This window comes from Melanostigma gelatinosum (genome assembly GCF_949748355.1).
Source record: "Melanostigma gelatinosum genome assembly, chromosome: 14".
NCBI classification, from domain to species: domain Eukaryota; kingdom Metazoa; phylum Chordata; class Actinopteri; order Perciformes; family Zoarcidae; genus Melanostigma; species Melanostigma gelatinosum.
In genome coordinates this window covers 13208337-13236333 of record NC_136647.1, presented here as the reverse complement: position 1 = coordinate 13236333, position 27997 = coordinate 13208337, and the positions used below count along the sequence as shown (strand labels likewise).

At 43.2% G+C, this 27997-nt stretch overlaps 1 protein-coding gene across 13 annotated transcripts; it reads right to left on the bottom strand.

Moving 5' to 3' along the window:
• Positions 1-19: 19 nt before the first annotated feature.
• On the bottom strand, positions 20-27955 carry ehbp1l1b (EH domain binding protein 1-like 1b). 13 transcript variants are annotated; one of them, XM_079283481.1, is made up of 33 exons: positions 27505-27955; positions 23434-23491; positions 23040-23135; positions 22334-22387; positions 22060-22238; positions 21680-21798; positions 21455-21550; positions 19443-20240; positions 18993-19058; positions 18729-18863; positions 18349-18585; positions 18042-18216; positions 16661-17008; positions 14831-16414; positions 13268-13783; positions 12871-12972; positions 10613-11722; positions 8308-9141; positions 7039-7276; positions 6792-6940; positions 6319-6367; positions 5869-6193; positions 5522-5592; positions 5311-5347; positions 5161-5207; positions 4686-4806; positions 4460-4559; positions 4294-4367; positions 3887-4001; positions 3523-3603; positions 1719-1821; positions 1450-1533; positions 20-218 (listed from the first exon to the last, which is right to left on the bottom strand). In XM_079283481.1, the coding sequence occupies exons 1-33, from the start codon at positions 27606-27608 to the stop codon at positions 105-107; spliced, it is 8319 nt and encodes a 2772-aa protein (XP_079139607.1). In that variant the 5' UTR covers positions 27609-27955; the 3' UTR covers positions 20-104. The 13 variants fall into 13 exon arrangements, with proteins under 13 accessions (XP_079139607.1, XP_079139613.1, XP_079139608.1 ...); XM_079283487.1 differs by having other exon boundaries at positions 4686-4797; XM_079283482.1 differs by having other exon boundaries at positions 14831-14932.
• Between the last annotated feature and the right edge of the window lie 42 nt (positions 27956-27997).

Sequence of the window (27997 nt, the reverse complement as noted above, 5' to 3'; positions counted from 1 at the left end):
GCATGCCGACGCTGCGGGGGTAGCCAGGCTGCAGACAGGAATGGCACCATAGAAGAAGGAGTCTGTCAGCGTGAAGAGAAGCAGCAGAAAGAGCAGCAGCCCTATCAGATACGAGAAAAGTAGAGCAGACCGCTGAGGGTGTTGCAGGGCCGAGCTGACGTCAGGCAGCCCTTGACTGTTACAGAACGAATGGCACAAAACTGGACCCACAACGTGACCTTCAGAAAGAGATGACAGATTTACTGTAATGAGGTGTGTACTGTACGTGAGCATGCTAGCAGGTTAATGCGCCGCTCTTCTCTCACCAGTTCTCATGAATATAAAGGAAGTGAAGGCACCGAACACAGTTGTGTACAAGAACTGACTCCCTACAACAGAACAGCACAGAATTATTTCCCCCATGAAACGTGTCGAATTTAAACTTAAATCATTCATGTACTAAAATCCCCAAATAGAATACTAACTTCATTTGAATAAATTTGCTTTGAGGAGAGTTTTGTGAGCCAACTGACCTGACACCAAGAGGATGACACTCATACTGTCCTTGTGGAGGTGCCGTTGCTCTACGATATGGTGGAAGTGGGCGAGAATGACGAGTAAAGTAGCTATGAATTGAGGCAAAAATCGATGTCAAATGAAAAATAAATAAAGCCCTTGCTAACATGTATACGCCTGAAAATCTGGCTGCCATACCAACACCGAAGAACAGAGGGGCCATGAAGATGGCAGCTGTGGGTCCTGTGCAGGGCACCAGCATGGGCAGCATGGCCCCTCTGAACACCAGCTCCTCCGTCACCGGTGCCACCACCTGGTTCCTGAGCCACACTGCATCTCCCACACACAGCATCCATGATTGAACATCTGGGAAAATAAAGTCTTGACTTACACATCAAATGCATGCAGGCACATATGTAAAACTACCCAACCGGGACGTAATATATAACTCACTTAGTGCAGACTGCAGTGTGAAGCCGTCGGGGTTGTCCATCACAGAATGAACCAGGGGGCCGAGATAAAAAATGGAAATTGAATCTAAAACGTCCAAACTGCTTTAGTGCAGCATAAATAAAACATTCTAAGAGGCAAACGGGATCCACAAGGTAAGAGGTTCTCTGGTTGACTTTACATCTAACAGGTTCAGAAAAATATGGCAGTAAAAGCAATTTTAGAAAAGTGAATGTTGTTTCATGGGAACTCTGGATATTAAGCTTTAAATCTGGTCTTTTTTTCCTCAGACACTGAATTGGATCTAAGAATTCTCGATGAAATCAGCGTGCTTAGCCAAGCCCTGTGGTACCTTCATGAAATCAACTGTGACAAGCAGGTGCTCAAGTTGCATATCGTTGAATTATTGTACATCTAACAGCTAAGCCATCCTCGATAAAAGATTGGCAAAGACAGAAATGTTTTTCGTCAAGGTTTAATCTGGGTTGAGACTCTCGGACATACCACGGTTAGAAGTAGTGGCAGTACGGCTGCAGGAACCAGACCTTCCAAACGAACTCCCATCAACTGCCACACAGACGCCTCGAGCTGGAGGAGCAGAATGCAGCTTTATTGTTCTGTAATGTTCACTGGACAAAGCCTGTCAAAGATCGAAATGGAGTTTAATTCTCAGCGGCTCTCAGCGACATGCAACATTGTTTATTGCATTAGACTAGTGCCGACTGGAGAATTGAAGAGAAGGGAGATACAGATGTTTTTGTTCACGTACTCACCTTGACATCAGCCCAGTGCATCCATGCCTTCACCACTGCAGGTGACAGTGCAGAGACCAGCAGCACACTGGCACAGCGACGCATTATCAAACCGGGATGATCCCTGCGCACAAGCACACATAGAAACAGTTTAATAGTCCAGTCTAACGGCACTGTCACAGCTCTGCTGGTGAGTTGTACCTAAGCTGCTTCTCCAGACATACAAACTGCCAACGTACAGGCAGGCGAGCAGAAGGCAGCTCAGCACACACACCCAACACCTTGTATGGGTGTGCTCCACCTGCATCATAGGGCCATGTTCTGGTTCGAGCATGACCGAACTGAGGGTTTGCTATCAGAGCTTCAGGAGGTTCCTGCTGAGCTACAGCTAACGCATTGGTTCTGTCATTTAAGATTAGCATATCCCTATAAAGTGGAGATCTGTGCTGCAGAGTCAAGCTGATTAGCTCTAATACTCTAGGAGGGGACAGACCACAGGCGTGCGTGTACACACACACATACACACACACACACATACACACTGTAATGATTCACTTTAAAGATATATGCTTCAGTAAAATGAGCGGACACAAGACTTTCTGTAAACGACGTCCTATAACACCACAGCTTACATGAGCCTATTCAAATGTTTCCACTGGGTAAGTTTGACCTGAGCTGGGAACATGCCTTCACTTTTTTACTGTTCATAAACATTGGTAATTTAATTTAAACTGATATTTAGTGTGTGTAACTTGTGCCATAATAACAGGAACGTTTCACTTTCTACTGCAATCCAGTGCAATAAGGCAAAAAAGTACAGGCTGTATTCATGGCCAAGGAGTTCACAGCTTCATGTTGTGTCCAAAAAAAACCAATCAAAATCCAGACGCAAGCAAGCAAACAATATTTATGTTTCTTGAACGTATTTATCAACATCATTCAACATCAAATCTTCAACTCATAAATATAGACAGCATCCGGTATACAGTGTGTGATAGATATACAGTAGTCATGTGAAGCAGAGAACCACTTTATCAGTGCACCTCAAACAGCATGCATACAGTAGTACAAGGACACAGAAGGGAGGAAACGGGTTCATTTCTGTGATTCAAGCAGGCATGAACATCACATCCCTACATGTTATTTAAGGCGTTCAGGGTTTGTGCGCACACAAGGTTTAATAACTCCTTAATATGAAGAATGCTTTCAGCATATAAAAAAAGAAAACCAATATTGCAACAAGTGGAAATGAGTTTTGGGTTTATAAAAATGTCATGTTGGAGATCATCCTTCAGTTTAAAACGTGTACCCTGTAGTCCAGCTCATGACTTGTCACCTTTTATTTTTATATCTAATATGTTTTGGCGTATTACGAAAGGACAAGGCACATTTTGGTTTTAATCCAGCAGATTCTGACAAGCTCTAGTCATGTCAAGATGGGTAACCTATTCTTTGTAATAAAAAAAAGAAGAAGGAAAAGCCAGTGTTCAAATACTGAACAAACGCACACATGAACACACACAAAACACATGTACAATAGATGTACAACAACCTGACACATCGTTTAAATAAATAAGAATATGTGAACTGAACTCAAAATAATGCTTAAGACGGACAGCAACTTTGACAGAACAACAGTTATTCATTTTCAAGAAAACATAGAAGACACAGTTTGTTGTCTTTCCTCTTATAATGGGTTTGAACAGTTCTTTGGGAAAATAAAGGCACTCAAAAAACAGTGAAATATGGAGCCCCAAAAGTCCTGAAAGATCATCTTTTGCTAATAAAAGCTGTGTGTGTGTTTGTGTGTGACATCGCATCTCACTGTAGGACACATTTGTCTTTGTTGTATTTTTGCCTCCTCATCTCCAGACCGCGCTCTAGACGCTCATCCTCCTCCATTGCCCTGCAAACACAAACACATATAGAAATACAGCGCATAAGACATCTTAGCCATCTATACCCAGACCTGTATCAATGAATTGCTTGTAACTAAGGAATACAAATAATTCATATTGTTTAACTAACTACATTTTATGTTTTGCACGTCAGTATCACAAGCATTAACCTTCAATATTCTTTTACTCTTCAATGCTTTCTCTGTAACCTCTTGTATTTTAGGGATTTGCAGTCTCCCTGCGACTTGTTTTGTCTTTTTTCCACACAACCATACACCCACACACACTCACCCTCTCTCCTTGGCGTCAATGTCTCTGATGATCTCGTCCCGCTGGTTGACCAAAGACACCAGCTCTTGGAGGAGCAGCTGCTCCCTCTGCTGCTGTGTGGACGACTTCTGCCAGTCTGCAGGATAAAGGGCAGAACGTTACGTAACGGTTCCTATAATCATGTGCAGTTCACCAATTTCAGTTTTTTTCTTGTATTAAAGAGGGTTTACCTCCTCATTCACCTTAAAAAAGTGGCGTTGAGCAAGAGGCTAAATGGTTCCCAGTGGTGGAATGTAATGAAATGCATTTCTTTTTTAAATCTATTTTATTGGTTTTAGTTATCAACATGCCAGTCATCTGTAAATCCCGTTGAATTGACTTTTAAGTTGATAATCTGAATACTTCCTCCACCTCTGTTGGTTACTCACCTTCTATAGCCATCATCACCCGAAGTTCCCTGTTCAGGAGCTCAAACCTCCTCTCCAGATCTTGCTCCTCTTGTCTGTAGACACAGTTGATAATCAGCTAAAGTATTGTGTATACCGTATGTGTGCGTACATGTGTGTGTATTGTTAGTGCGTAGAGAGGTCTTACAGTAGCTCCAGATTGTCCTGTCTGCGTATCAAAGCGTTCTTCTTGTTCACCAGAGTGAACCACTCCTGGATCAGTCTTTCTTCTTCAGTGCGGTCGCTTCCTGTATGAACAGAAAAACAAAAGGCAGTTTAGTTTGTATATGAGAAAACCTACTCCGTTCACTGATGCTCCCTGAGTCCTCCCAGTTTATTACTTATTGATTATATATGTATTTTCCACGTGTCACCTGTTTCCATGAGGCTTCGCAGTCGTCTCTCCACCACGGCGGCTCTGCTGTCGATGTGCTTCTGCTCCGACTCCAACGCTGCCAGCTCACTCAGCACATACTGACTGGTGTCCTGCAGACACTGACCACAAGCCACATCACACACACACACACACACATGCAAACACACACACAATCACACATGAACATACAAGCAAGAGAGGAAAAAGGGGAAAGGAGATCGAAGGAAAGAGGGAGTTGCGGGAAAGAGGAAAACAAGTAGAAGAAGATGGTCAAAAGATTAGAGAGCGGCCTAAAGAATGGAATCGATGTGAACAGATTTGTACAAAATGAAAGCAAACATGATTTGTTCCTTCTGGCAGCCATCAGTCACGTTAATGATGTTCATTTGATTTGATGTGAGAAGGAGAGTCAAAGATAAAAGAAAAGGGTAAGTAGAGAAGAGAAAGGGTTAACGGAGGAACACATAACTGACCATGGTTTCCTCTTCTTGTTTGGGAGGCTGTGTCTCAGCTGTACTCTCTGCACACAGGGACACACACAGGACAAATCAAAAGTGTAAAAAAAAAGAGAGAAATAAATATGAATGGGAAGTTGAATAAATACTCGGGCTTTAGGTACTCACCTGTATTATTAGTGATTCCTGTCTTTGTGTCTTCATCCTACAAGAAAAAAATTAAACTGTCACATACAGTAACTATTACAAGGCTGACACATATGGCAAATTAAGAAAATAGAATTTAAAGTGTTTTTTAAAATCCTGTTTTAGAAAATGACATTACAGTTTAAACATGGAAGTCAGTTCCAGTTAAAAAGAAAACAACAGAAAGTGTCACCTGAGTCAGTCCAGAGTTGCCTGCTTTAGTACCCAACCTTGGTGGTGGGACTGGGGTTATTGACTCGTCTCCTAAAAACAGATATAAACAACTATTAGAAGTTGGCTTCTTGAACCTAATAATTCAACCCAATTTCCTGAGAAAGCTTGAAACAATTTCCTCTTTTGTATTTTTCCTGACATTTGTCTTCGTCAAACCATCATGACTCAATGTGGACGGGACTCTTAAGTGAGTTTGACTGCACGATTTGTTATGATGAACCCACAAAAAAGGGTCCATGAAAATAAATCAATGAATCGTGGTAAAAACAAGAGAGTTGATATGTTTAAAAGTGGCACAGAGGCTACCTTTAATCAGGCGTTTGGTCCTCGGTGGTGGGACGACCAACGTGCTGCTCCTTCCTTCCTCCAAGCTCACTCCTTCGTTCAGTCTGGCCATGCAGAAAGCAGCGGCATCGACATTAGTGGGACCGGGACCCGAGAGGGCGAGGCCGTAGCTGGACTGGCTGCTGTTGTGCTCTATCTGCAGCACGCTCAGCTCCTGGTTGGTGAAGTGTGAGCGGATCTGGCTGAGGTAGGTCATGACTATGAGCCTGTCGGGGACAGACAGAAGAACCATGTCGGACGGCTCCAACAGGCGAGAGATGCCCAGCGCCTCGAAACCGTCAAATGCCTGATGTGGTAGGAAGACAAGCACAGAAACACAAGAGAAATATCTGTTAATGACTCAACTATCAACACATCTGATGGCACTTAAGAGCTGCTTATAAAATTGATCAACATGAGCCACGTCTTTACCTTCTTGTTGTTCAGCTTGATGTCATTAGAGACCAGCTGGTCAAAATCTCTAATGGGACAAAACACAGGAAGCATATAATAATGATTTAAGAACACACAGGTTAACATTTAAATTCATGTGGGGCGGACACCAACAATTACTTTCATAATTGATTAATCTGTTTGTTATTTTCTTGATAAATCAATCTATTGTTTGGTCTATAAAATGCCAGAAAATAGTGAAAAATGCTCATTAAAACTTCCCAGAACACACGCAAAATGTGTAGTTTTGTCCAAACAACAGCCCCAAACCAAAAGACATTCAATTTACTGTTATATAAAATGAAAAGAATGAAGCAGATATTCACAGTTGCAAATTGAATTGACAATTGATTGTTTCAGCTGTAAAATATAAAAAAACGAATGAAAAACAAAGATCAAACTAGAAAGAGGCATAAAGCTGAAAAGCAGGTTGTGTTTCTTGCGAGTCGTACATTTTGTCTGGATGGAAATGATGTAGGATGGAACAGAAGGCCAGACCATTTCTCCAGGAAGTGCTGAAGTTGGTGACCTTTATCCCCCGGTACCCGTTGGTGATGTCCTGACACCACTGGAGCAACGACTGGGTGGAGTTCACCAGGCCCTGCAGGAGGAGGACGAGAGAGGAAGAAGTTCCGTTTTTGTTTGTAATTTAAAAAGCATGTCAGAGTTCATGTACACATCAGTATTGTGCATATTTACCTCAGCTGCATCGTCCTTCCCGTCAGCCTCCTCTCGGACCATTGGAGCAGGCTTAAGGTCAGAGGTTTCTTCTTCTGGTAAAGTAGGAAGCCGAGATGTGGTCATCTCACAGTGATGGGGAGGAGTGATGCTTGTGTCAGTGCGCTCATCACTGGTGTGTCTGCTTGAGGTGTCTCCAAGCTGTGATGGCGATTTCTTCCCTCCACCATCAGGGAGGTCAGCACATTGGCCTTTTAGCCTACGAGGAGACAGGGCATAAACAACAGAGAGACGGGTCATGAAAGACACTTTGCTTTTGGAACAAAGGAGATCATTTAAACAGCGACGAGCGAGAGACATGCAAGCTTGCTGACACGGCAGATGGCAGCACAGCCTTGGTGTTGCAGGGCATGACAGGGAACACACAGCAGAACTTTCTGCACAGTTTCCTGAACACAGGTCTATGCTGCTCGGCCAATTTCAATCACCTCAGAACAAAGCAGATTCACCAAACACTTGTCTATGTTGTGTATTTTTTCCATGCTTTGGGTATTCAGTTGAAAAACATATCATACACAGCAGCAGTTCTTCAAACTACGCATGCGGCCCGGTGGCAACACACGCATGTTGCCAGAGCTTTTGCGAGTCCAAAAGAAAAGCATTTGCTTGCTGAGCTGTGTGGCTGGTGTTTCTAGAAGCATGGCTTTATGAATGCCGGTCTGATGGTCTGTCCACCACCACAGTCCAGACTGAAAATGAAAGATAGATCCATGGCCAAGAGGATGAATCCGCATTTCTTTGGATTGGAGAGTCTCTGACTTTACCGCTGGTTGACATTTTGTGGTATTGAGTGAAATTTGGGAGAGACCTCAAGCCCGTACCAACACTTTGTTTCATGACCAAATAAAGATTCCCATCAGCCTCAGCTGTACTTAGTAAGATACTGTACATCTGAATGTTAGTCTCGTCATTTAGCATGCTGATGTAAGCGTTCAGCTTAATGCACTGCTTCAGACTCACCAAACCGCTAGTGACTAAAGACTCTTCATAGTATGGTTTTCATACGTAGTGAAAAGAAGGCTTTATTCTTATTAATGATAATTAATAATACAAATATTATTATTTGTATTGCGAATATATATTATAAGATTGAACTTCAAGTCAAATTTAACTTCAAGTCAAATCTTTAGTGAGTGTCACTTAATTCTGGCATTTCTGCACATCACATACCCAAACAAACACAAGGCTTCGGTGGCATGTCATTTTCTGGAGCAGCACAGGCTGACTTACACATCCTCCTCTCCTTCTCGATGTTGCTCCAGCTCATTGCCCGGTGGCTCCTCTGCCTCAGTTCGGGATATTTCCTGCACGGTGTCACAGCAGCACTGACTGTAATCAACAAGCTCTGTGGTGTCACCGTCAATATCACAGGGGTCGGGAATGAGGCGCTTCATACTGCGAGGGCCAGAGACAGGTGAGGAGTCACCTGTCATCATATTGATTTTAGCCAACAACAGCCTCTCCTCCTCTTGGAGCTGTAGGTCTTTGGTTTGTCGGTTGAGATCAGGGGTGTGTGTTTGTGTGTGGGGGCAAGTGATTTGTGGACTGTCACTCTTTGTGGTGTGTGTGTCATCGTTTTCGTTATCATCCCTCATTTCAAGATTCTTGTGTGCCTCTGTAGCTGTTTTGGGCATTTTTGTGTCATCGTCGATCTTACTGACGTTTGTTCCTGTGTGCGTCTTGTTGTGTGACTGCACGCTGGCAGTGTTTGTGCTCAGAGGAAGTGGCCAAGGCACCACAGACGATTGGACAAGTTCTCCCTCCTCGATGGCTGCTACCTCCAGGCGGTGGCCAGTGTTTGTGACATCATCATCTCTCTGTCCTTTCATTGGCTGTTTTTGTGCTCCACTATATTGGGGAGCAGATTTGGCTCTAGTTTTCTTACTGTTTCCTTCCTCTTGATTATACCCCGAAAGAGGTTTGAGAGGAGGACGTTCTGCCAGGCTGGTTAGAGATTGTTCAGGTTTATTCGGGCGACTGGCAGCAGAGCTGTCGTAAAAGGTTTGTCCACTGGAAGAGATTAAGGGTTGCATCTGGGCAACAGCAAGGGATTGGTGGCCTGGGCTGAAGACAGAAAACAAGATTTCAGAGCTGAACCTGAAGGCTGAGGTACTTTTGAAAACACTGACCAGCAACAGATCCTTCGCATGCTCCGTTCCCCTCGGCAACATACAACCATTTATCTTACGCTGCCAGAGATCCATATTGTTAATCTCGCAGAGGTCGGAGGAATGGTCTTTATATCCCCATTGTTTGGAAAAGATTTTCCCCAGACTTCCAAAGCAAGCAAGATTATACCAAAGATTACAGCAAACTGGACAACGAAAGCAAAACACCAATTTAAAACATGCTCCAGCCTCCATTGTATTGCAATATCCAATGACCAAACCAATCCACTTATCCATGCTACTTGACGTGCTACAGCAGCAATTGAGTACTGGACAAAATGCGAGGAACCTGTCAATATTCATTGATGACAGCTGTGTAGACAGCAGCATTCATAGACAGGAACATACAGCAGATGCAGATGCATCCATTATACAGCTTCATCTTTTCTATGCATGCTGCACTACTGCTGCATCTTTGATTAAATCCTTCTTTCTCCAAGTTTAAATGACTCCAACAGCAATAGGACTGACTCAGTTTATCTACACTGGAAAAGCTAGTAAACTCTGGCAAATTGGCACCATTAAAAGCATGCCGAATTAGCCATTGGCAGTTCCTGTTTGCAGTTTATCCATGGATAGCCAGACAGCTATCACTGGATTACTTGGATACTGAAAATAACCTAAAAATGTGAGGATTCTCAGGCAAGGTCTGGAGTTTTAAGGAGTGATTTGTTTTTCCATTTCTAAGGAGATTCATGGAGATGATGTCTTCGGAATGTATTAGTTACACTGAATATAAAAATATGTGTATCATGTCGGTGTTTTCAGATTGAGTCATGACTCTGAGAAGGAGTGAGATATTTCAAACAAGATGTGCACTAAGGCTTTTAAAGTAGCATAACTGTGTTGATAAGCAGGCTTCCTGTTGTTGCTATATTACCGGAAACATCCTTCCTTCACCTGACGCAGTATCTTTGCCATCTGCCCCTCCCCCCAATTCTCTATCTCTCAGAGGTTAACTCTCAGTTTGAAAACCTCTGTTTTAAGCCTCTGTCCGAACCAGGACAAGATGTGGAGAGGAAATTCCAGTTTCCTTCACAAACAACATGGTCATTATGTTGTTTGGAGGAGGGGGGGGGGGGGGGGGGCACATACAGTACATGACTCACATCAACATGCCAACACACAACTTTCTTGAAAAAGACCTGCAGGAAAAGGCCAAACCCTGAGTAAATGAAGGTAAGTAGTGCTTAGTAATTATTATTTCCCTGCAGATATAGCGAGTGACAGCCTTGATTATGAGAGGAGGCATACACCACAAATGTACAGGCAGAGTTCTCTGTATCCACAAGATGCAACAAGCAGCTCTCTTTCACATAGCCAACTCTCTCCCTGCAGCTATCTGTCTCTCACCCACCCTTACTCACCCTGCTTCCCTTTCCATGTACAGCTCAGCCAGCCAGATGGAACCAAGATCTTCCTGTCCTCTCTCATACTCCACCTCTTCGTCCTCCTCCTCTCTCAAACACACTGGGATGGCGCCAGATTTCAGGTTGGATTTGCCCTTTTTAACTGATCTCAGGACAGTATTATCCAGGGCTTTCTTAACAGCAGTTACAGAGGCCTCGGGTTTAACTGATTGGGAGTCAACTTTGCTTGTTGGTCTGAGTACAGGGACAGAATCAGCAGGTCTGGTTGAAACCAGTTGGACAGTATTTGTTGTCACTAATTTGGGATCCGACTTGTTTTCTGGCTGCTCTTCATCAACCTGTAACCTCTCATCATACGCAAGATCATCCATCTCCAGTTCCCTCAGAGGAGGCCAGTTTTTTGATTGGTCGTTCATGACTTCCTGCAGTGACGTAGAGACAGAATTGATCTGTTTCTGTTGTGGTTTCTCTCCTTTGCTATCCTCTTCCCTTTGCCTCACACCATCCTCCTCTCTCCTTCTCTTCTTTTCCCTTTCCATCTCTCTCTTCCTCTTCTTATTTTCATCCTCAATGTGCTGCTTCCTTTCTTTCTCTGCCCTTTCCCTCTCTTCCCTTTGATTGTTCTCCAGCGCTTCCTTCTCTTTTTCCAGCCTCTTTGTCTCCTCCTCCCTTTCCCTCTCCATCTCTTCTCTCTCCTTTTCCAACCTCTCTGCCTCTTCTCTCTCCTCCCTCTTCACGTTTTCTACCCTCTCCTCCTCCCTTCTCTCCCTCTCCTGCTCTCTCTCCTTCTCCTGCTCACTAGCTGCCAGTCTCAGACTTGCCACCAGACTTAGTCCGTGTGAAAGTTTCTGAGTCAATCCAGTCTGTTTACTGATGGTCTGGTTTTCTGTTGTGTCAGAGAAGGCTGTGGGCGGAGAAATGTCGACACCAACGGGAATCAGTGGGTCGTCCTCTGGCTCAGCGGAGTGCAGAATCTGTGCGTCTCCTCCGTGTAAAGATGGCTGATCTTCATTACTTATAGGGATGCATGGTTGGCCTGCAGAGTGGTGGGCATGCCTTGCATCAGTGGGTCCAGCAGTCTGCAGGATGGAGGTCACTGTCTCATAGCTAAAGGGACAGAGACGAGGGACAGGAAATCTCTGAGACAGTTCTCACCCTAAAATGACCTCAGCAGGCTCTGAACAGCTGGACAGAAAGCCAGTCAGCATGCTTGATTAAGTAGTTCAGTTTTCTCAGACTTTGTTTTGGTGCTTGTCCAAAACATACAGAGGAAACATGTATTGTTGGTTGCACTGAGATCCACCCCGCACTTTATTTCTACTTATTAACTACTAAAGCCCTCGGGCATGATTCAGAAAACGTGACCAGAAGACATGAAAACGCTTGCAGCTCTGAGAAAGATGACACAACAAGCCCATATACGCATATGCACAAGACAAATTCTCTACTACACACTGAAAAGATGAGCACATTGTGTTCGACAGCTCACCGAATGGATTATAACCAAGAAACAAAACAATGCTTGATCAACCACTTGGACCAACAGCATGGTGTATCGTTGTAAGTGGTGGCTTTTGAGTGCAGTTGTTCTCAGAAGAGCAGTTCCTAAACACCAAACTGTTTCTGGTTTTCCACAGCATTAAGCACTCATATACAATATGTGTGTTATGGCAAATGTATAGCCATCCCATACCAGCATTACTCCCATAGAGATAAAGTAATAAGTCATCAAAATGTAATAAAATGTCTCTTTAAATTGATTAGTAAAATGTATGATAAATAGGCTAAAATGTGTAAACATACTGCTATGCCATTATTAGAAAAGGCGTGCATTTAACTTTAAAACACTTTTATAACCTCAGATATAATGATTATTTATAAAAAACATAATTATAATTTTGAAGTCTTAACTCTTAATTATTATACTACCTCAGTCAATAGTGTCAAATATTATCCCTCTTTTGAAGTTGTATTTGTATTTGAAGTTATAATGCATGTGTTTTTACTGCACCTGCTTTTTGAAACATTTAGAAAGGTTTTTCATTGCATTTGACAAGTTATTGAATTATCCAAAAGTTGTCTAATTATTAGCAGTTATCGGCAATACGTTGTGACTGTATTTAAGTTTGGTCTACAACACCTTTTTAGCATAATGCCTCACACTTAAACAATTGATTTAACTAAATTCATTAATTGGTTATTTTTCAATAAAAATAGACGGATCAGATAGGCAATAGGCAGGCAGAGAGACTCACCCTTTATACAACACCCCAACTACTGCTGACATGAAGCCAGTAGGCCCCAACTGCTGCTCTGTAACACACACGTCTGCCTCTGTGTGTGCACATTTCTGGGCACTAACACACACACGCACACACGCACACACACAAAATGTAGTCTTGTGAAAAGCTCTCATCAAATAATGTCCATTTAAACAGCCAGTCTAACAGCATAGACAGTGGTTGAGATGAAGAGAACAGCATCAGATGAGGTTAATTGCAACTAAGCACTGGGTAGGCTGCAGCACCATAGAGGAATGTTAGTCATTACATGTGCAGGTGTGTGTGTGTGTGTCTGTGTGTGTGTGTTTGTAGTGGTTTGCAAGCAAAAGCAGACATATGCCATGCTGCAAAGGAACCGTCACTGACTCACCCCCCTGTTACACCACCCTCCTCATGCTTCTCATCCTTCTCTTCGGTGCTCTCACTACTTTCCATCCGTCTTTCCACTCCTGTCTCCGCTGTGGTCTCCTCTACTGTCGCCCACAGCTGCTTTTCTGCCTCGCACACTGGCTCCTTATTGTTGGTGAAACTCTCCTGACCACCAGTCAAGACCTCGGCTGGTTTCTCCTCATCTGCTCCCTCCTGTTGTGGTTTTCCTGATGGCTGGAGGACTTGTTCCGACCGCAGTCCTGGTTCTGGTTTTGCTGGAAGCAGCGGCTCTAGCGCCAAAGCCGTTCCCTCGACGGTCGGTTTTGGGGAAACTTCGGGTGAGGTTTCTGGTTCAACGCTGGGTCCCTCTGGCTCTTTGGGCTCCTCTTTAACTGGTGGAGCGCCGGGTTCAGCAGGAGATGGGAATATGTGATGGTTTTCTGAGTCTTTTACGGTTATTGGTTGGGGCTCCTGCCTGACAGGGGTGTCCACCTCAGCAGCATCTTCTCTTTGTGAGCTGGAAGAAAGGGATAAAAGCATGAAGGGGTCTTAGTTTTACATTTTCATACCTACTACATCATTGAGAAGCCAGAACAGCAAAGCAGACAGACACGCAGATACACAGAAAGAAAGACAAAGCAGACAGACAGACATCCCCTCATCCATTCTTGCCCTCTGCACAAAGGTTTTGCACCCTCCATTGCAGAGATCTTTTCAGATGTATCTTTCCCACTTCTCCCTTCTAGCGCTTTCCATAGAGGAACCTCTTCATCAGACAGCCTCTGTGAAGGTGGCACCAGGGTCAAGACCTCTGATGTGAATGGTTTATCCTGAACATTGGGGCCTGAACAGGTGCTAGGTGGAGTATATGTGGCCGATATTTTCTTTTCTGGGATAACAATGTTTGCCAATGAACCTTCCTTTAAGAGGGTTGCCCAAGACTGGAATAAGGAGAGAAAAGAGGGAAAAATATAAGGGGGGCAGGTTGAAGAATTTCAAAAATAATCCAGCAGAAATAGGAAAGGGAGAAGAGGAAAGCCACACAACAACGACAACACAAAAAAGTAGTAGTAGGAACATTTGCATGTTAAAATGCAAGACAGATTTCAATGGTAAACAATGCATTTTTATCGTGTGAATTGTCTTAAAATCACACGTGCACACAAAAATAAGCAGCAGAGAAGCAAAGAGTGCTCGTAAGCACGATCTAGTGGTATTGATATTTAAGACAAGACTTAGTATCGGTGGCATCAATACTTTGGGGATCGATCTGCCCCTCCCCTACAACATAGATCAATCAAAGAAAGCTTACATGAGCAGAGAATCAAAAAAGAATCATCACGGAAGAACAGAGAAATAAGGATTCAGCACAACTTGATTCCACTTTAGGACAGAGTTGCAGAACAAAGTCTGATGTTTCAATCAGTAGAAAGTGAATTTAAAGTGACTTTTTGGTAAATTGATTTTATTTGCAGATTAAGAAAGCAGATGACAGCCATTTGAGTTATGTAATATCAACACCTACAGTGAAATCATCACTTTTTATTTCAGTGGTGCAACTCACCGCTCATTGGTGGCAGAGCTTGGTTTGTCAACTGTTTGAAGGGTCATCTTTCTGTTTTGTGATTGGCTGAGAATTTGTGAGGGCAGCTGCTCGGATGTCCCGCTGGTTTTGTCGGGAGGAGGAAGGTGGAGAGCAGGAAGTCGAGTTTGTGTTACATCTTTAAGAGCCGCGGGCGAGTGTGTGAAAGTGGGAGGAGGGGCGTCGGTGTGTTTGTTTAGCTGAGGAACTGGCAAAGAAGTTTTCATCTTTTGCTTATCCTCATCTGACTTGTTGGCCTCCAGACTGCAGATCGTAGCAGCTCGTTCCTCCTTGCTCCTCTTGTTTTCCTCCTCTTTCTTTCGTCTTCCCATCTCTTCCTTCTCTTGCAGAAGCTTCTTCTTCTGTTCATCCTCTTTCTGTTTCCTGTCTTCTTCCTCCTTCATTTTTCGTTCTGCTTTCTCTTTCTCCTCTAAATGTCTCTTCTCCTCCTCGTCCCTTTTTTTCTTTTCCTCGTCCTCCTTTTTCTTCTTCTCTGCCTCCTGCCTCATTTGCTCCTCTTGCAGTCGTCTCTCCTTTTCTTTCTGCTCCTTCAAGAGTGTCTCTTTCCTCCTCTCCTCCTCCTCTCCATGCCTTTTCTCCTCTGCTTTTTTCCTCCTCTCCATCCTTTCCTTCTCCTTTTTTATGAGTCTCTCCTTCTCTTTCTCCTCTCTCCATCTTTCCTCCTCCCTCTCCTTTTCCTCTTTGAGAACTCTTTCCTTTTCTTCCCTCTTTCTCCCCTCCTCTGCTTCTTTGACCCTCTTCTTCTCCTCCTCCCTCCTCTTCCTCTCCGCTTCTTCCTCCCTTTTCTTTCTCTCTTCCTCATTCCTTCTCTGCTCCTCCTCCCTCTGCATCCTCTCCTCTGTCTCATTTTTCTTTCTCTCTGCCTCCTCCCTCTTTCTTCTCTCTTCCTCCTCTTTAATTTTCTGTTGCTCCATCTCTTTTTCCTCCTTCAAGCATTTGTCCTCCATCTTCTTCTGCGCAACCACTTCAAGGAGCCTCTTTTTCTCTTCCTCCCTCTTTCTCCTTTGCTCCTCAAACACTCTCACCTCCTCCTTCCCTTTTTGCTCCTCCTCTTTCATTTTCCTCAAGAATCTGTCTCTCTCAAGTCTCCTCTCTTCCTCCCTCCTACATTTGTCCTTTTTCTCCTCCACCTCCAGCAGTCTCCTCTGCTGCTCTCTTTTCCTTCTCTCCTCTTCATTCCGCTTTCTCTTCTCCTCCTCTTCTCTCAGCATCTCCTGTCTTTCTCTTCTCTCCTTCAGAAGTCTCTCCTCCTCAAGTTTCTTCCTCTCCTTCTCTTTCTTGACCTCCTCCTCCTCCTGTAAGAGCCTCTTCTTCTCCTCCTCCAACAGTCTCTTCTTCTGATCCTCATGTTTTCTGCTCTCTTCCTGCTTCTGGAGCGTTACTCGTTGATCTTCCTCTTTCCTCCTCCTTTCCTCCTCTTGTTGTTTCTCCCTCTGCTTCTCCTGCTCTGCCTTGATCATCACCTCCTTCTTCATCGCTGCTCCCTCTAACTGCTCCGTCAGTGATGTATTTTCTCCACCAACTTTTTCATTGTTTTTCTGCAGACTGCAGAACAGATAAACAATATTACTTAATCCTCAATCTGTGTGTGTGTGTGTGTGTGTGTGTGTGTGTGTGTGTGTGTGTGTGTGTGTGTGTGTGTGTGTGTGTGTGTGTGTGTGTGTGTGTGTGTGTGCGTGCGTGTGTGTGTGTGTGTGTGTGTGTGTGTGTTTATTATCAGCACCATCAGTTCACATTTTGCAAACTTATTTTTTAATGCTCTGGGCCTTGATTGTATCTGCGAATACTCACCCCGGAGGACACCTTTTGATGGTATCCCGCTTCGAGTCATCCTCCTCCAGAAACAAGCCCCCTGATTCTTGTCGCTGTGACTCAAGCGACTCAAAGATGATGTCGTCAAAGTCAGGATCTGGCTCAGGCTTTGCCAGTGGCGGCTTTTCGGCCTTAAAGACGCTAATAACCCCCATCTCATTAGTTGCTGTTTTCAAATCAGTTTCCCCCTGAGCGTTTGGCTGCTTAGGAGTGATAAATGCTGCCACAACATTGGTGGAGGGCTGCTGAGGGGTGGAGCTCTCGCAGCAGGAGAAGGGCCATGGAGGGGGCGGGGCTATGATCAGCTCTGAATGTGACTGGGCAGGACTGGGGACAGAAATACTGGAGGTCAGGCTCGAGAGATGAGTGGGTGAGAATTCACAAGGCGGACCGTGCAGGAGGTGATTACGGGTGGAAACAGAGCAGACTACAAACCTGATCATTACTCCACTGCCGTGTAAAGGAAGGTCAGTGCAACAGGAGGCAGGGTACACACTCAACTAGCACATGTTAGCATCAAGCAACCATGAGGCCTTGAGCAATCGTTTCACAAATCTCTTGATCAACAAACAAGGTAAAACTGTTATTCACCCACACACGCACGCTGAAGCAGGTTTGCCTCAGTCAGCACGAAGGTGGGTCCGCTCTCAATGCTGAGAGTTCGAAGATCCATGTTAGAAGATTGATACCACTCTCATGTCTGTGCGGTAAATATGAAGCTACCTTCCTACATGGTTAGCTTATATTTCCAGTAAGAGTGGGAAACTGATAGTCTCGCTCTGTCCAATAGGTAACAAAATTTGCCTACCAGCATCTGTGAAGCTCACCAATTAATACATTATATTAATCCGTATAAAAAGCGTAAAAATGACGTTGCTTCACAGGGTTAAATACATAGTATTTTGTGTACAGATTAAAGAAACAAGATGTAATATGTTAATTAGTGAACTTTAAAGGTGCGGTAGGTGGATTTTGTTACCTTTGGATGGAGACAGGATTACTGCTTTCCCCATTGCCAGTGTTTATGTTATGCAATGCCAACTTTCTCCTTGTTGTAGCGTCATATTTGATAGACAGGCATGAGCACGTTATTGATGTTCTCATCAAAAAAGCTAATAAGAGCATTCAGCAAAAAACTATTCTTTGAAGCATTCATGCAATTTCAAGCAGGTAGCCCATCTTAAAGTGTCCAGATGTGCTCTGTGCGCTTGCTGAGTCTGTGTGTCTGTGTTTCTCCCAAGCTGTGCTCTGTGGTCTGCTGACACATTCTCTCCTCACACAGCGACTCGTAGCCAAACACAGGATCCAAACCAAGCAATATAAATTGAATCACTCATGTGATATCATCCCATGACCTCACCTGATACTTGCTGGTTCATCTTTGATGGCCACCTTTGAATCCTGGGCTGGTCTGATTGGCTGGTTGGATACTCTGATGTTGGCCACGGCCCGGTTATTTTGAGGAGAACTCTTGTCCCGGTGCAGAGGGCTCTGAGTTGTTTCCTCGTCTACTTGAGCGAGGGGGAAGGTTGAACCTTGAAAGAGCAAAAGCGAGGTTATTTTTTGGATGAAATCTGCTTGAGACATTTCTAAACGTCAAAAAACATGAGGTAATGGTCTTGGCTGTAATAAAGACATGAGATTATTTGATTAGCTGGCTGATATACCTGACTGACAGGAGCTGATTGGAGCGGAAGGAGCAGAAGGAGACACAGCGAGCTGAGAGTGAGGAGAGGAGAATAAAACTGAGGTGGAAAGAGATGAGGAGCGAGGGGGTGAGGAGAATGGAAGGGAGGCAGTAAGGGCCGGAGCGGCGGGGTCACAGAGGGCATCAAGGTCCGGACTACTCAGCAGGGGGACAGGAGTGATGTCACTACCAGATGTCAACCACGTCCCCTGAGCATCTGAGGAAAGCAGAGAGGAAGGAGAGGGAAGAGGAGGCGGAGAGGGAAACAGGGGAGACTAGATGAAGCAGGTTTATAGGAAAGAGTGAAATGATGAGGGAAGACGTCAGAGGAAAATAAAACATGACATTGACATTGGTTACCTGACTCTAAGATACTGGGGTGAGTTTTGGGGAGAGGAGTGGACTCAAGAGGAGGTGCATCAGCGGAAAAGGGAGATGGAGATGAGGGGCGGGGGATTGATTTGACAACCTGAGGTCTGAAAATGTGAGCACGGCCTAGTTGAGAGAACAGGCGATGAAAGATATTAAGAGCAGGACAGAAGAGAAGAAAATGATTTTAAGATTTGAAAATAATATTAGTAGTGGAGCATCTTGTTATTCTAGACAGTCACAGCAGAGACAGACCGGAGACTGAAGTAAGATCATCAGGAGTTTGATCCTCCGGGGGGCGCCGTTGATGTGAAATAGGAACTGAGGAGAGGGAGAGGGAGGAGTGATGAACGAGAGAGGGATAAAGACAAACCAATGTATAGTTAGCGAGAGGCAAAGAGTGAAAGAGCAACGAGTAGATACCAAATTATCACTTCTAAAACGGCCACAAACCTTTCCTTTGTTCTTGCCTGAGGTACTGCAGCAATGTCAAAACGTGCAGATGTTTAACTCTGATATCATCACAAACTGATCTTCCCCACACCACACATACTGTATATAAGTAGCATACCTTTGACTTGTAAAGTAACATGGGCATGACTCTAAATCATGTGGAAGACAAGGTCAGACCAGACCAGCACACATAAGGAATCAGTTAGTGGAAAGCATGCAGCATGCCTGTCTGCCAGCCAGCCACATTGATACCTTTTCCTGAGCATGACTGGAAGATGCTGGGCAGAGAGGGAGGCTGAGAGAGGGTCCGGGTGAGTGGAGGGTGAGCGGATGGAGGCTCAGAGGACAGGGTGGGCTTACAGGGAGAGGAGGATTTAGGTGGGAGAGAATGGGAGGCAGTAGAGGTGGTCTGATGGGTCATAGTAGTGGACACAGTGAAAGAAGACATTTGGGGAGCCGTGGAGGAAGAAGTCATGGGTGATGACAATGCAGGGGAGGGAAGTTTGGAAGTTAATGAGGTAATGCCAGCTCCGGTGGTGCTGGGCTGCTGAAAAGGCAGTTTTGAGGGGGTATTTGAAGAAGAATTTAGGGGAACAGACGGCACTGCTAAAGAAGGCTTCACTGACACAGATCCAGAGCATTTGGGAGATGGAGGATGAATGGAAGAGGAAATGTTTTGGGTTGAAGGTGTGATTATGGGTGCTTTGGAGGATTTGGGGGATGGAGGATTTGCAGGAGACACATCAGAGAGAGGCAGGAGAGAGGAGGCACTTTGGATTGAGGGAGTAGCCGCTGTGAGCTGTGAGTTTGGAGGATTAGGTAGTGGGTCAGAAGAAGCAAGAGCCTCAAGGAGACGAGGGTTTGATGATTTTTTATGCTTGGATCTGGGTGAGGGCTGAGGGGAGGGGCCGGGGGAAGGTTGGATCTCTGACTGAACAGGGGTGGTGGTGAAGGGGTGTCGGCTGCGACGGGGCGATGGGCGAGGAGCAATAGGTAGAGGAGGGCGGGAGTGGACAGCAGGACTGGGAGGACCGCCATCACGCCCACAGGCTGGATGAGTAGATGGATGGATGGATGGATGGATGGATGGATGGATCAGGGAAAGTAGATTTTTGCAGAAAGACAAATTATGAAAAAGACAGGAAGGAAAAGGTTATGAATTTAGAATGAAAATGAAACTAACTGGGAGTCAATGACAGTTGATGATTTGACTAAAGGTGAGCACATCAGTGGTAGAAACTAACTGAGTACATTTACTTAAGTACTGTACTTCAGTGCAGTTTTGAGGTACTTTACTTGAGTATTTCCATTTTCTACTGCTTTATAGTTTTACTCCAACAAATTTCAGAGGGAAATATTGTACTTTTCACTTCACTTGATTTATCTGACAGTTATAGTTACTGGTTACATAACCAGTACCTATAACATATCTTATTTCATTTTCCTTTCTCATAAAAAATGGAAGATAATCTCTTTTAACGCAAGTGAACTAATTTCACAATATTCTAAACTCTATTTGAATCATTGTAGTGCAGCAACCGGCTTTTTAAATTAATAATTAGTATTATCATTTCATTGTTTTGCATTTAGAAATATCTTCATAAGAGTGGAGTTTTTCTGCAGATTAAACTGACCACATTTTATATTAACAATTAAAATCACCTCGACCAATGACAACAAAAATGCTTCTCACATATTAATACAGAAGTGATAATTATCACATCGTATATTTAACAAGGGGACACTCTCCATAATGAGTATTGTTGGTACATTCATTTTATTTGGTAATTAAATACTGCTGCACTTTTACTGTAGGAAGTAGGATTTCTAATGAACGCAGCAGTTTTACTGGTATTTTTCATTGTTTTGTATTCCTACTTCTACTTAAGTAAATGATGTACATACTTTTTCCACCACTGGTGCCTATTCGGATAACAACGTACGCCTTAAAGCCATGCAACTACATTGGTGGTTTGACAGTAATGCCTCTCTGGACACATTCACCTTTCAATGCCATGTTGCTTTTCACGCCTCCAAACAAACATCTGTGGCCTTGGTCATCACATGATTCTCAAGAATGTCTCGATGAGAAATATGTGGTATGCAGAGCAAATGGCACGAGTGTGTGAATTACTGTGATATAAACCGCGCCTCCCAATAACAGACAGGTGGAGAGAGAGAGTTCCTGTTCACACCTCCTCCTCCTCTCTGGCAACAGAAACAAACAGCAGGAGCAGGTGAAAGAAAGGGCAAGAGGAAGCTACCTGAGGCTGGATAAGTGGATCCAGTGGAGTCTCGCTTGTCAGGTGGAGGGGGAGCGGGGCGATTTGGGCGAGTTAGAGTGTGTGGAACAACTGCAGCTACCAGAACAGAGTAGAGCAAAAGAAGTGACAGGAGGAAAAAGAAGGCAGAGGAGGAGGAAAAGTCAGAAGAAAACGCTCACAGTGAAGATCAGCGAGAAGAAGCAGTGGTTGTGTTAGTCTGCCCACCTGTAGCAGTGACAGACTTCTTGTCCTCATCTTCATCGCTCTCATTGAAGTCGTCCATGTTGCCGATATCTGTGGGTTTGACGCTCATCAGGCTGGCCAGACTTTGCATGTCTTCATCACTGAGGAGCAAGAACATGAGAGCAAACATTTATTACATAGTCATTACTTAGTGAGGAAAGCAATCCCTTCGATAAATGAACCAGTCAGTATATTAAATGTGGTTGAGGCTTCATTTCTCAACCTCCAAACTGGAATTTTATTATTTACAACAAGTATAATACATACAACACATAAAAACTCTTCCTTGTTTTTGTAATCGGTGTCCATTTTCAAGTACGTATTGTTGAAGCACGAGTCTCTGAGATAAAACTATTACTCACGTGGCTTTCCCCTCTCGAACGAAGACGCATGACAGCGACAGCTTGAGCGTGGCCTCCACCACTTTGACAGACAGCGGCTTCAGCTTCAGCGTCAGGTCGGTCTGGGTCGGCGTCTGACTGGCAAACCGCTTCAGGTTGATGTCTGCTGATGCCAGCACCTTACGATGTCCCTTGGTCTCCTTTACATGGCCAACAAAAAGAGCCATGATCAGTAAAGGATTTTGAATCATATCAATTGAAAGAATCATAAGCAGAGTAGTCAAGAGATACTTACACCCTCAATTACAAAGGTCCACTCTTTGTCCTCAAATTCATCAGCATTGACCTCCTGAAGAGGGGAGAACAACAACACCATTTGCAGTCGAACATCCTGCCCGACCATTGCACACACTTTTTTGTAAATTTAATGAATACATGAATTCATTTTTCTGGTTGTAGAACATATTATGTTATGATATAACAGGTGTAAATGTGACACACACATTATTATTATACAACTGTGAATTTGTGTATATTTTTACTATTTTTATCCAATATCTAACTTAAATGTTAACCATGTTAACCGTATACATTCATGTATACATTCTTCTACATACATTCCTATTTCTGTTTTAACTGTTTAACTGTGTGTATATATATATATGTACATATTCAGTGTATATTATTATTATTATTATGTTCTTTCCAATACTCATGTATGCAATTCAAATGAAGCATCTTGCCATATCAATACAAGACGATATATAGCATAATATACTGTAACTCATTTTTTAGATTCTTGTTAAGTTTCTGTTTTTATTATTGTTGTTGTTGTGTGATTGATGTGTGACTTGGCTTCGCTGCAATTTGCTTTTGGGATTAAAAAAGTACTCTGAACTCTACTGGACCCCTCGTGCTCTTTATGGAAGCATCCATTGTTCCCTCTAATTCTGCCGTTTGTGTGTGTGTAGAGTAAACAGTGTGTTCTGTTGTTTTGGTACCTTGAAGAGTGTAACAGAGATGTCGATGTTCTCTGGGACAGGCCACACCACCATGCCCCTGTAGGGGTTTTTGATTCCAGGCTGCCAACTGTGGAGCTGCACAACAAACAACATTGGTGAGACTGTCAGTCATGGAAGAAGTCCTCCGAACTGTTACTTTAGTAGAAATAGCAACGCTTAGTGTATAAATACTCTGTTACAGGTAAAAGTCCTGCATTCAAAATGTAATTTGAGTAAAAGTATGGGCATCAAAACTCTGAATCTGCAAAGTAAGTGGGAACTAAAGCTTTAAAATAAAAGCAGTGGAGTTATTTCCCTCTGAACGCTACTTTCCACCTCTGAAGACTGTGCATGCCTCTGTGTGTGTATGTTTGTTGTGGTTTCGTGCTTTCACCTTGGAGCACATGCGTCTGTTCCTCCTGGTCCACACCACCCTCAGCTTGTCTGGTTGCCTACAGAAACAAAACAAAAAACACATCAACACACAGAAATGACGTCTTGCCTCATGTTGTTACTTGACATTAATCTGCTCTTCAAAAAGGAAACAGCTTCTTTTTAAAAGTCAAAACAACCATTTGATCAACATCAGTAACTTTACAAAAACCCTCGGTGAAAGGATGTTCGAACTTCATTAAATCACGTCTCCAAACAAAGTGGATTTTGTACAAAAAAGAGAACACGAGTTGTAATAGAAAGTCTTGTGAATCGCTGGAGGATCATTCCCTCCAGTCAAAGACAAGGCACTGATATGAGTGTTCATGCAGAGTGCTGTGAGCTCATTGGTCAAATTGTGAATGTGTGTACAGCATATGTGTGTATTTCATGCAGCTATTTATCTGTTTAGCTGTTTTAATATGTGTGTGTGTGTGTGCCTATCATTTTGTATATGTGTGTTTGTAACACTTTCCATTGTATTTTCTCAGTCCTCTGTGGCACAGGAAGTGAAACAGGAGTCATGTGATCTGAGTCGGAGTATGTGAATGTGAGGCGTGCATCTTGACAGGAAGTAGGAAGAGAACACACACACACACACGCACACACCAAATATTACCAGCACATACGAATAATTCCTAACACCTTTCAAATCTCAGAGCCAACTTTAAATATGTTATCGTTACAACTCTGTTTCAACACCTACATATGCTCTTTAGAATGATAAATATTGTCTCAAGTTGCAGTGTATCAGTGCTCAAGTTTAAAGAGGGCACGTGTGTGTAAGTCTTTATGTGGTACAGTGTGTGTGTGTTAGGGGGTCAGGAGTGGCATTAGAAATAGCACAGCTGACCGGCACAGCGGGGATGACGGAGGGGAGAAAGAAGGAACAGCACCAACAGGAGACTATAACGTATGATCCGAACCACAAAGACACAAAAACATCTTCTGAACCAGAGAGCTTTGTAACTATGGGTTTTACACGGGCGAACATGCGGTGTAATGCAGTTGTGTAACATGTAATTACTGTAATTGTGGTTGGTGTTTTGTCATTCAGCAGACAATGGTTTAGTCCACAGCTGACTAGAGGAGGGACACACATCACCCACATCCATGTAGAAATGTTTGCTTTTAAACAGCATGTGGTGTCTGTGATTGTGTTTGCGATATCACTGTAAAAACAGAACATATACACATTTACAGACAGTCAAATAAATCAACTTGCTCACTAAGCCCATCTCATGTTTGGGTCACATAAAGCACTCCTTGTGTTACTGTAAAAATAGCCTGTTGCTAAGTCTTTAATTATATCTGTAGACTGTCTCGGTCAACATCATGTTGTCATGTACAAACGTCCAGGCCTGCTTATCTTTGGCTCCTCTGTGTTTCTAATTCCTCGATCCAATAGAGCTTGTAATGGTGAATATCTTGTCCTTCCAGTCATGGTATCGTGTAATTGTTCTTTCCGCTTCGAGGCAGTAGAAACAGATTGTGAAGACAACATTGAGAATATTATAGAAATTAAAGTTGATGTGGCGCACTACTTGCATATTCACTGGGCCCGTCAACGAATATTCTGAATGCACCGCATGTAACATTAGGTCGAGCTGAACGAGGACTAATTTGATTGACCGACGTACACATCCGACAGCTACAGAGCAACACTATAATACATTTAAAGTTGTTTGTGGCAACCTGATGAATGTAATTCAATATTCTCTCTTTTTGTCTCTGTTTTTGGTCTCTAAAAACTCCTGAGGTAAATATCTGGCTCTGTCTACACCTATAGGTGCTCACTGCTCCCTATGGTCACTCTCTACTTTTACACTATGACAGCTGGAAGAGTGAACCATAACAGTAAAGTTGTGGACAGCTAAACAATGAGCTGAAAGTCACTGATGTGTAAAGCTCTGTTTAAAACCGAATTCATTTGTTTAATTCAAACTGTTTGAGGGAACCGAGTGCATTAAACCTCAAACGATTTACCTTTTTATTTCCGTTTTATTGAAGCGTTTTATTTCCACAAAAAAAAATTATTCGATTTTAGTTGTGAAAACTTCAAACTCTGTTGTGGCTACTTTGAGGAAACCAACCTTTTAATTTGCATTAACACAACATTAACACACACGTCTGACACAACTTAAACAATATATTTAGTTGTATGCCGAACACTCATGACTAATTACAAAACATTTAAATCTTAAAACTTTTTAATGTTCAGAGTTCTCAAAAGAGCGAAACTTGTACTACGTCATTCCAGTGCTGAGTGCACACAGCCATGACGCATTAAGATATTAACAATACTTTTTTAAACATCTAACATCTAATCGTTACACTTTGGGGAGTCCTTAAGAATTATTTATTTGGTATACTTAAGCACAATATAATGATTTATAAACTGAAATAAAAACTTAACATGTTATGATATAAAGTCAACTTTAGAAAATGAGTCAATGGAACAAACTGGAATGACTTAAAGTTACTGTGAGACATTTTGGTTATGAAACAGTCTCAAGTTAATACTGATGGACTGTATGACCCTGTTTCAGTCAAATGAGAGGTTTTCTTCAGGGATTCTGATGCACACTACTGCTTTCAGCCACAGGGGCCGCCACAATTGACATAAAATGAAAGTTCTTTGTGGTAACTTTAAATGCATCACAGTAACAAGGGCGTATAGGGGCGACAGTTTCTAAGAAAGCCAATGGTTTCAAATCATAGCACTAAATTACAACAACCCCCCCAAACACAGACACACACACACACACACACCACACACACACAAACATGTGACTTGTGAGACACTTTCAACCCCCAAGGATTCATTTCCCGCCTCTGATGTTTGAGGTGATCTTTAAGTATCACTAACTCTGTGCACTATAGATTTAATCACAGGAACTTTGGGTTGATTTCCTTTTGAAAAACAACTTTAAGCCGAATAGGATCTTCCACCTGTCCTCTCTTCTCCTTCCCTCTGTTGTTTCTGACAATGGTAACGGCTTATCAACTCTGATTTCATCATGTGTGGGAGTTGTCACTCTTTCTAAATCACTCTATCCCTTCCCATCTGTTTGCACACATAACAGCTCTCTGCCGCTGATCAAACTCTGACACTTCGTTGCCTTCAATCAATGCAGGATTTTAAAAAACAAAACGGTTTGTTATCGTGCTGACAACACGCCGCTTACACAATTAGTCCATACTTCAGAGTAATCTGGACAGATAAGAAGGTGGCTCCAGGAAAAGGTGGTGATATTATTTTCCAGTTTTGGCTTTTCAACGTGACCCTAAAGCAGCACCCTTTACTGCTAATTCTTGACAGTATATGAGTATGTTTTCTCTCCGATGCTGTGTCAATGTGTGTCACAGCAGAATAATGCCTCATGCTGCATCACCTGGCCACCTCCCAAATGTTTTGTACAACAGGAAATTGCACACGAGGGGGAAGCCCTACAGAGCTTGAGCACTACAAAGTGATTGGATTGGAGCTTTGAAATGAAATAAGAGTGAGACTACTGATTTTGCTTGATTACAACGGTACATGATTGAATGTTGGTGTTGAATATAAAAATATTGCTCACAATGTACACGGACACTTAGCCTTAGTTGCCTGAATTTGTATACATTTTCAAAAATAAATAAGGAGTGATAGTAAAACATCAGCAAGTAACAAATACAGACTGTTATTCATTGTCACATTGGTTACATGATAGATAATGTATCTGCACAAATACTTATTGTCATATTCAATCATTAGTCTTTAAAGAACAATGATGCTTTAGAATGGACTGTGTCCTGATCTAAAGGTTAACACAAAACGTGTCAATAGGCGCAGTCGGGAATCGAACCCACTATCACAGTGGAACCGCGTATCACATGGAGGCTACATGCATGATCATTTGCATAATAGAGGCTGATTATCGCTAACATACTAAACCTGTTAGGGGAGTTATTTAGATGTCAAACAGGAAGAAACGTTCACATGGGTCATGGCAGAAAAGCTCTCAAAGTCACTGTAAAGATCCAGACTCACCATTTCTTTGTGCACTCCAACACGAGTTCCTGGTAAGAGGCGACAAACTGAAACTTTGAAGCTTTTTTACCAACGCGCTGCAGTCTTTTCCATACCGAAGTCATAACTTCCTCTGGTAAGACATATACAATTTAACAAACAGGAAAGAGAAAGAAGGGCTCGCGCTCCGCCGCGCAACAATAATCCAAGTTCCTTAAAAGGACCTCTTCTTCTTCTTCTTCTTCTTCTTCTTCTTCTTCTTCTGCTGCTGCTGCTGCTACTGTTGCTGATGATAATAGGCTTCACACAAACTGCGACTTGCGCTCATTGGCAATAAGTGGAGTCACGCTGAGAAATGTCGCGGTGTAGTGACCAGAAAGAGACGGACAGAACTGGCAATGAAGCCAGAAGCAAAAAGGAACCGATTCCGCCCTGCTCGCTGTCATTCAAACAGCAACACGCCTGATATGAAGCGAACGTTTCAACCCAACAACTGCAGCGGCTCTCATTGACA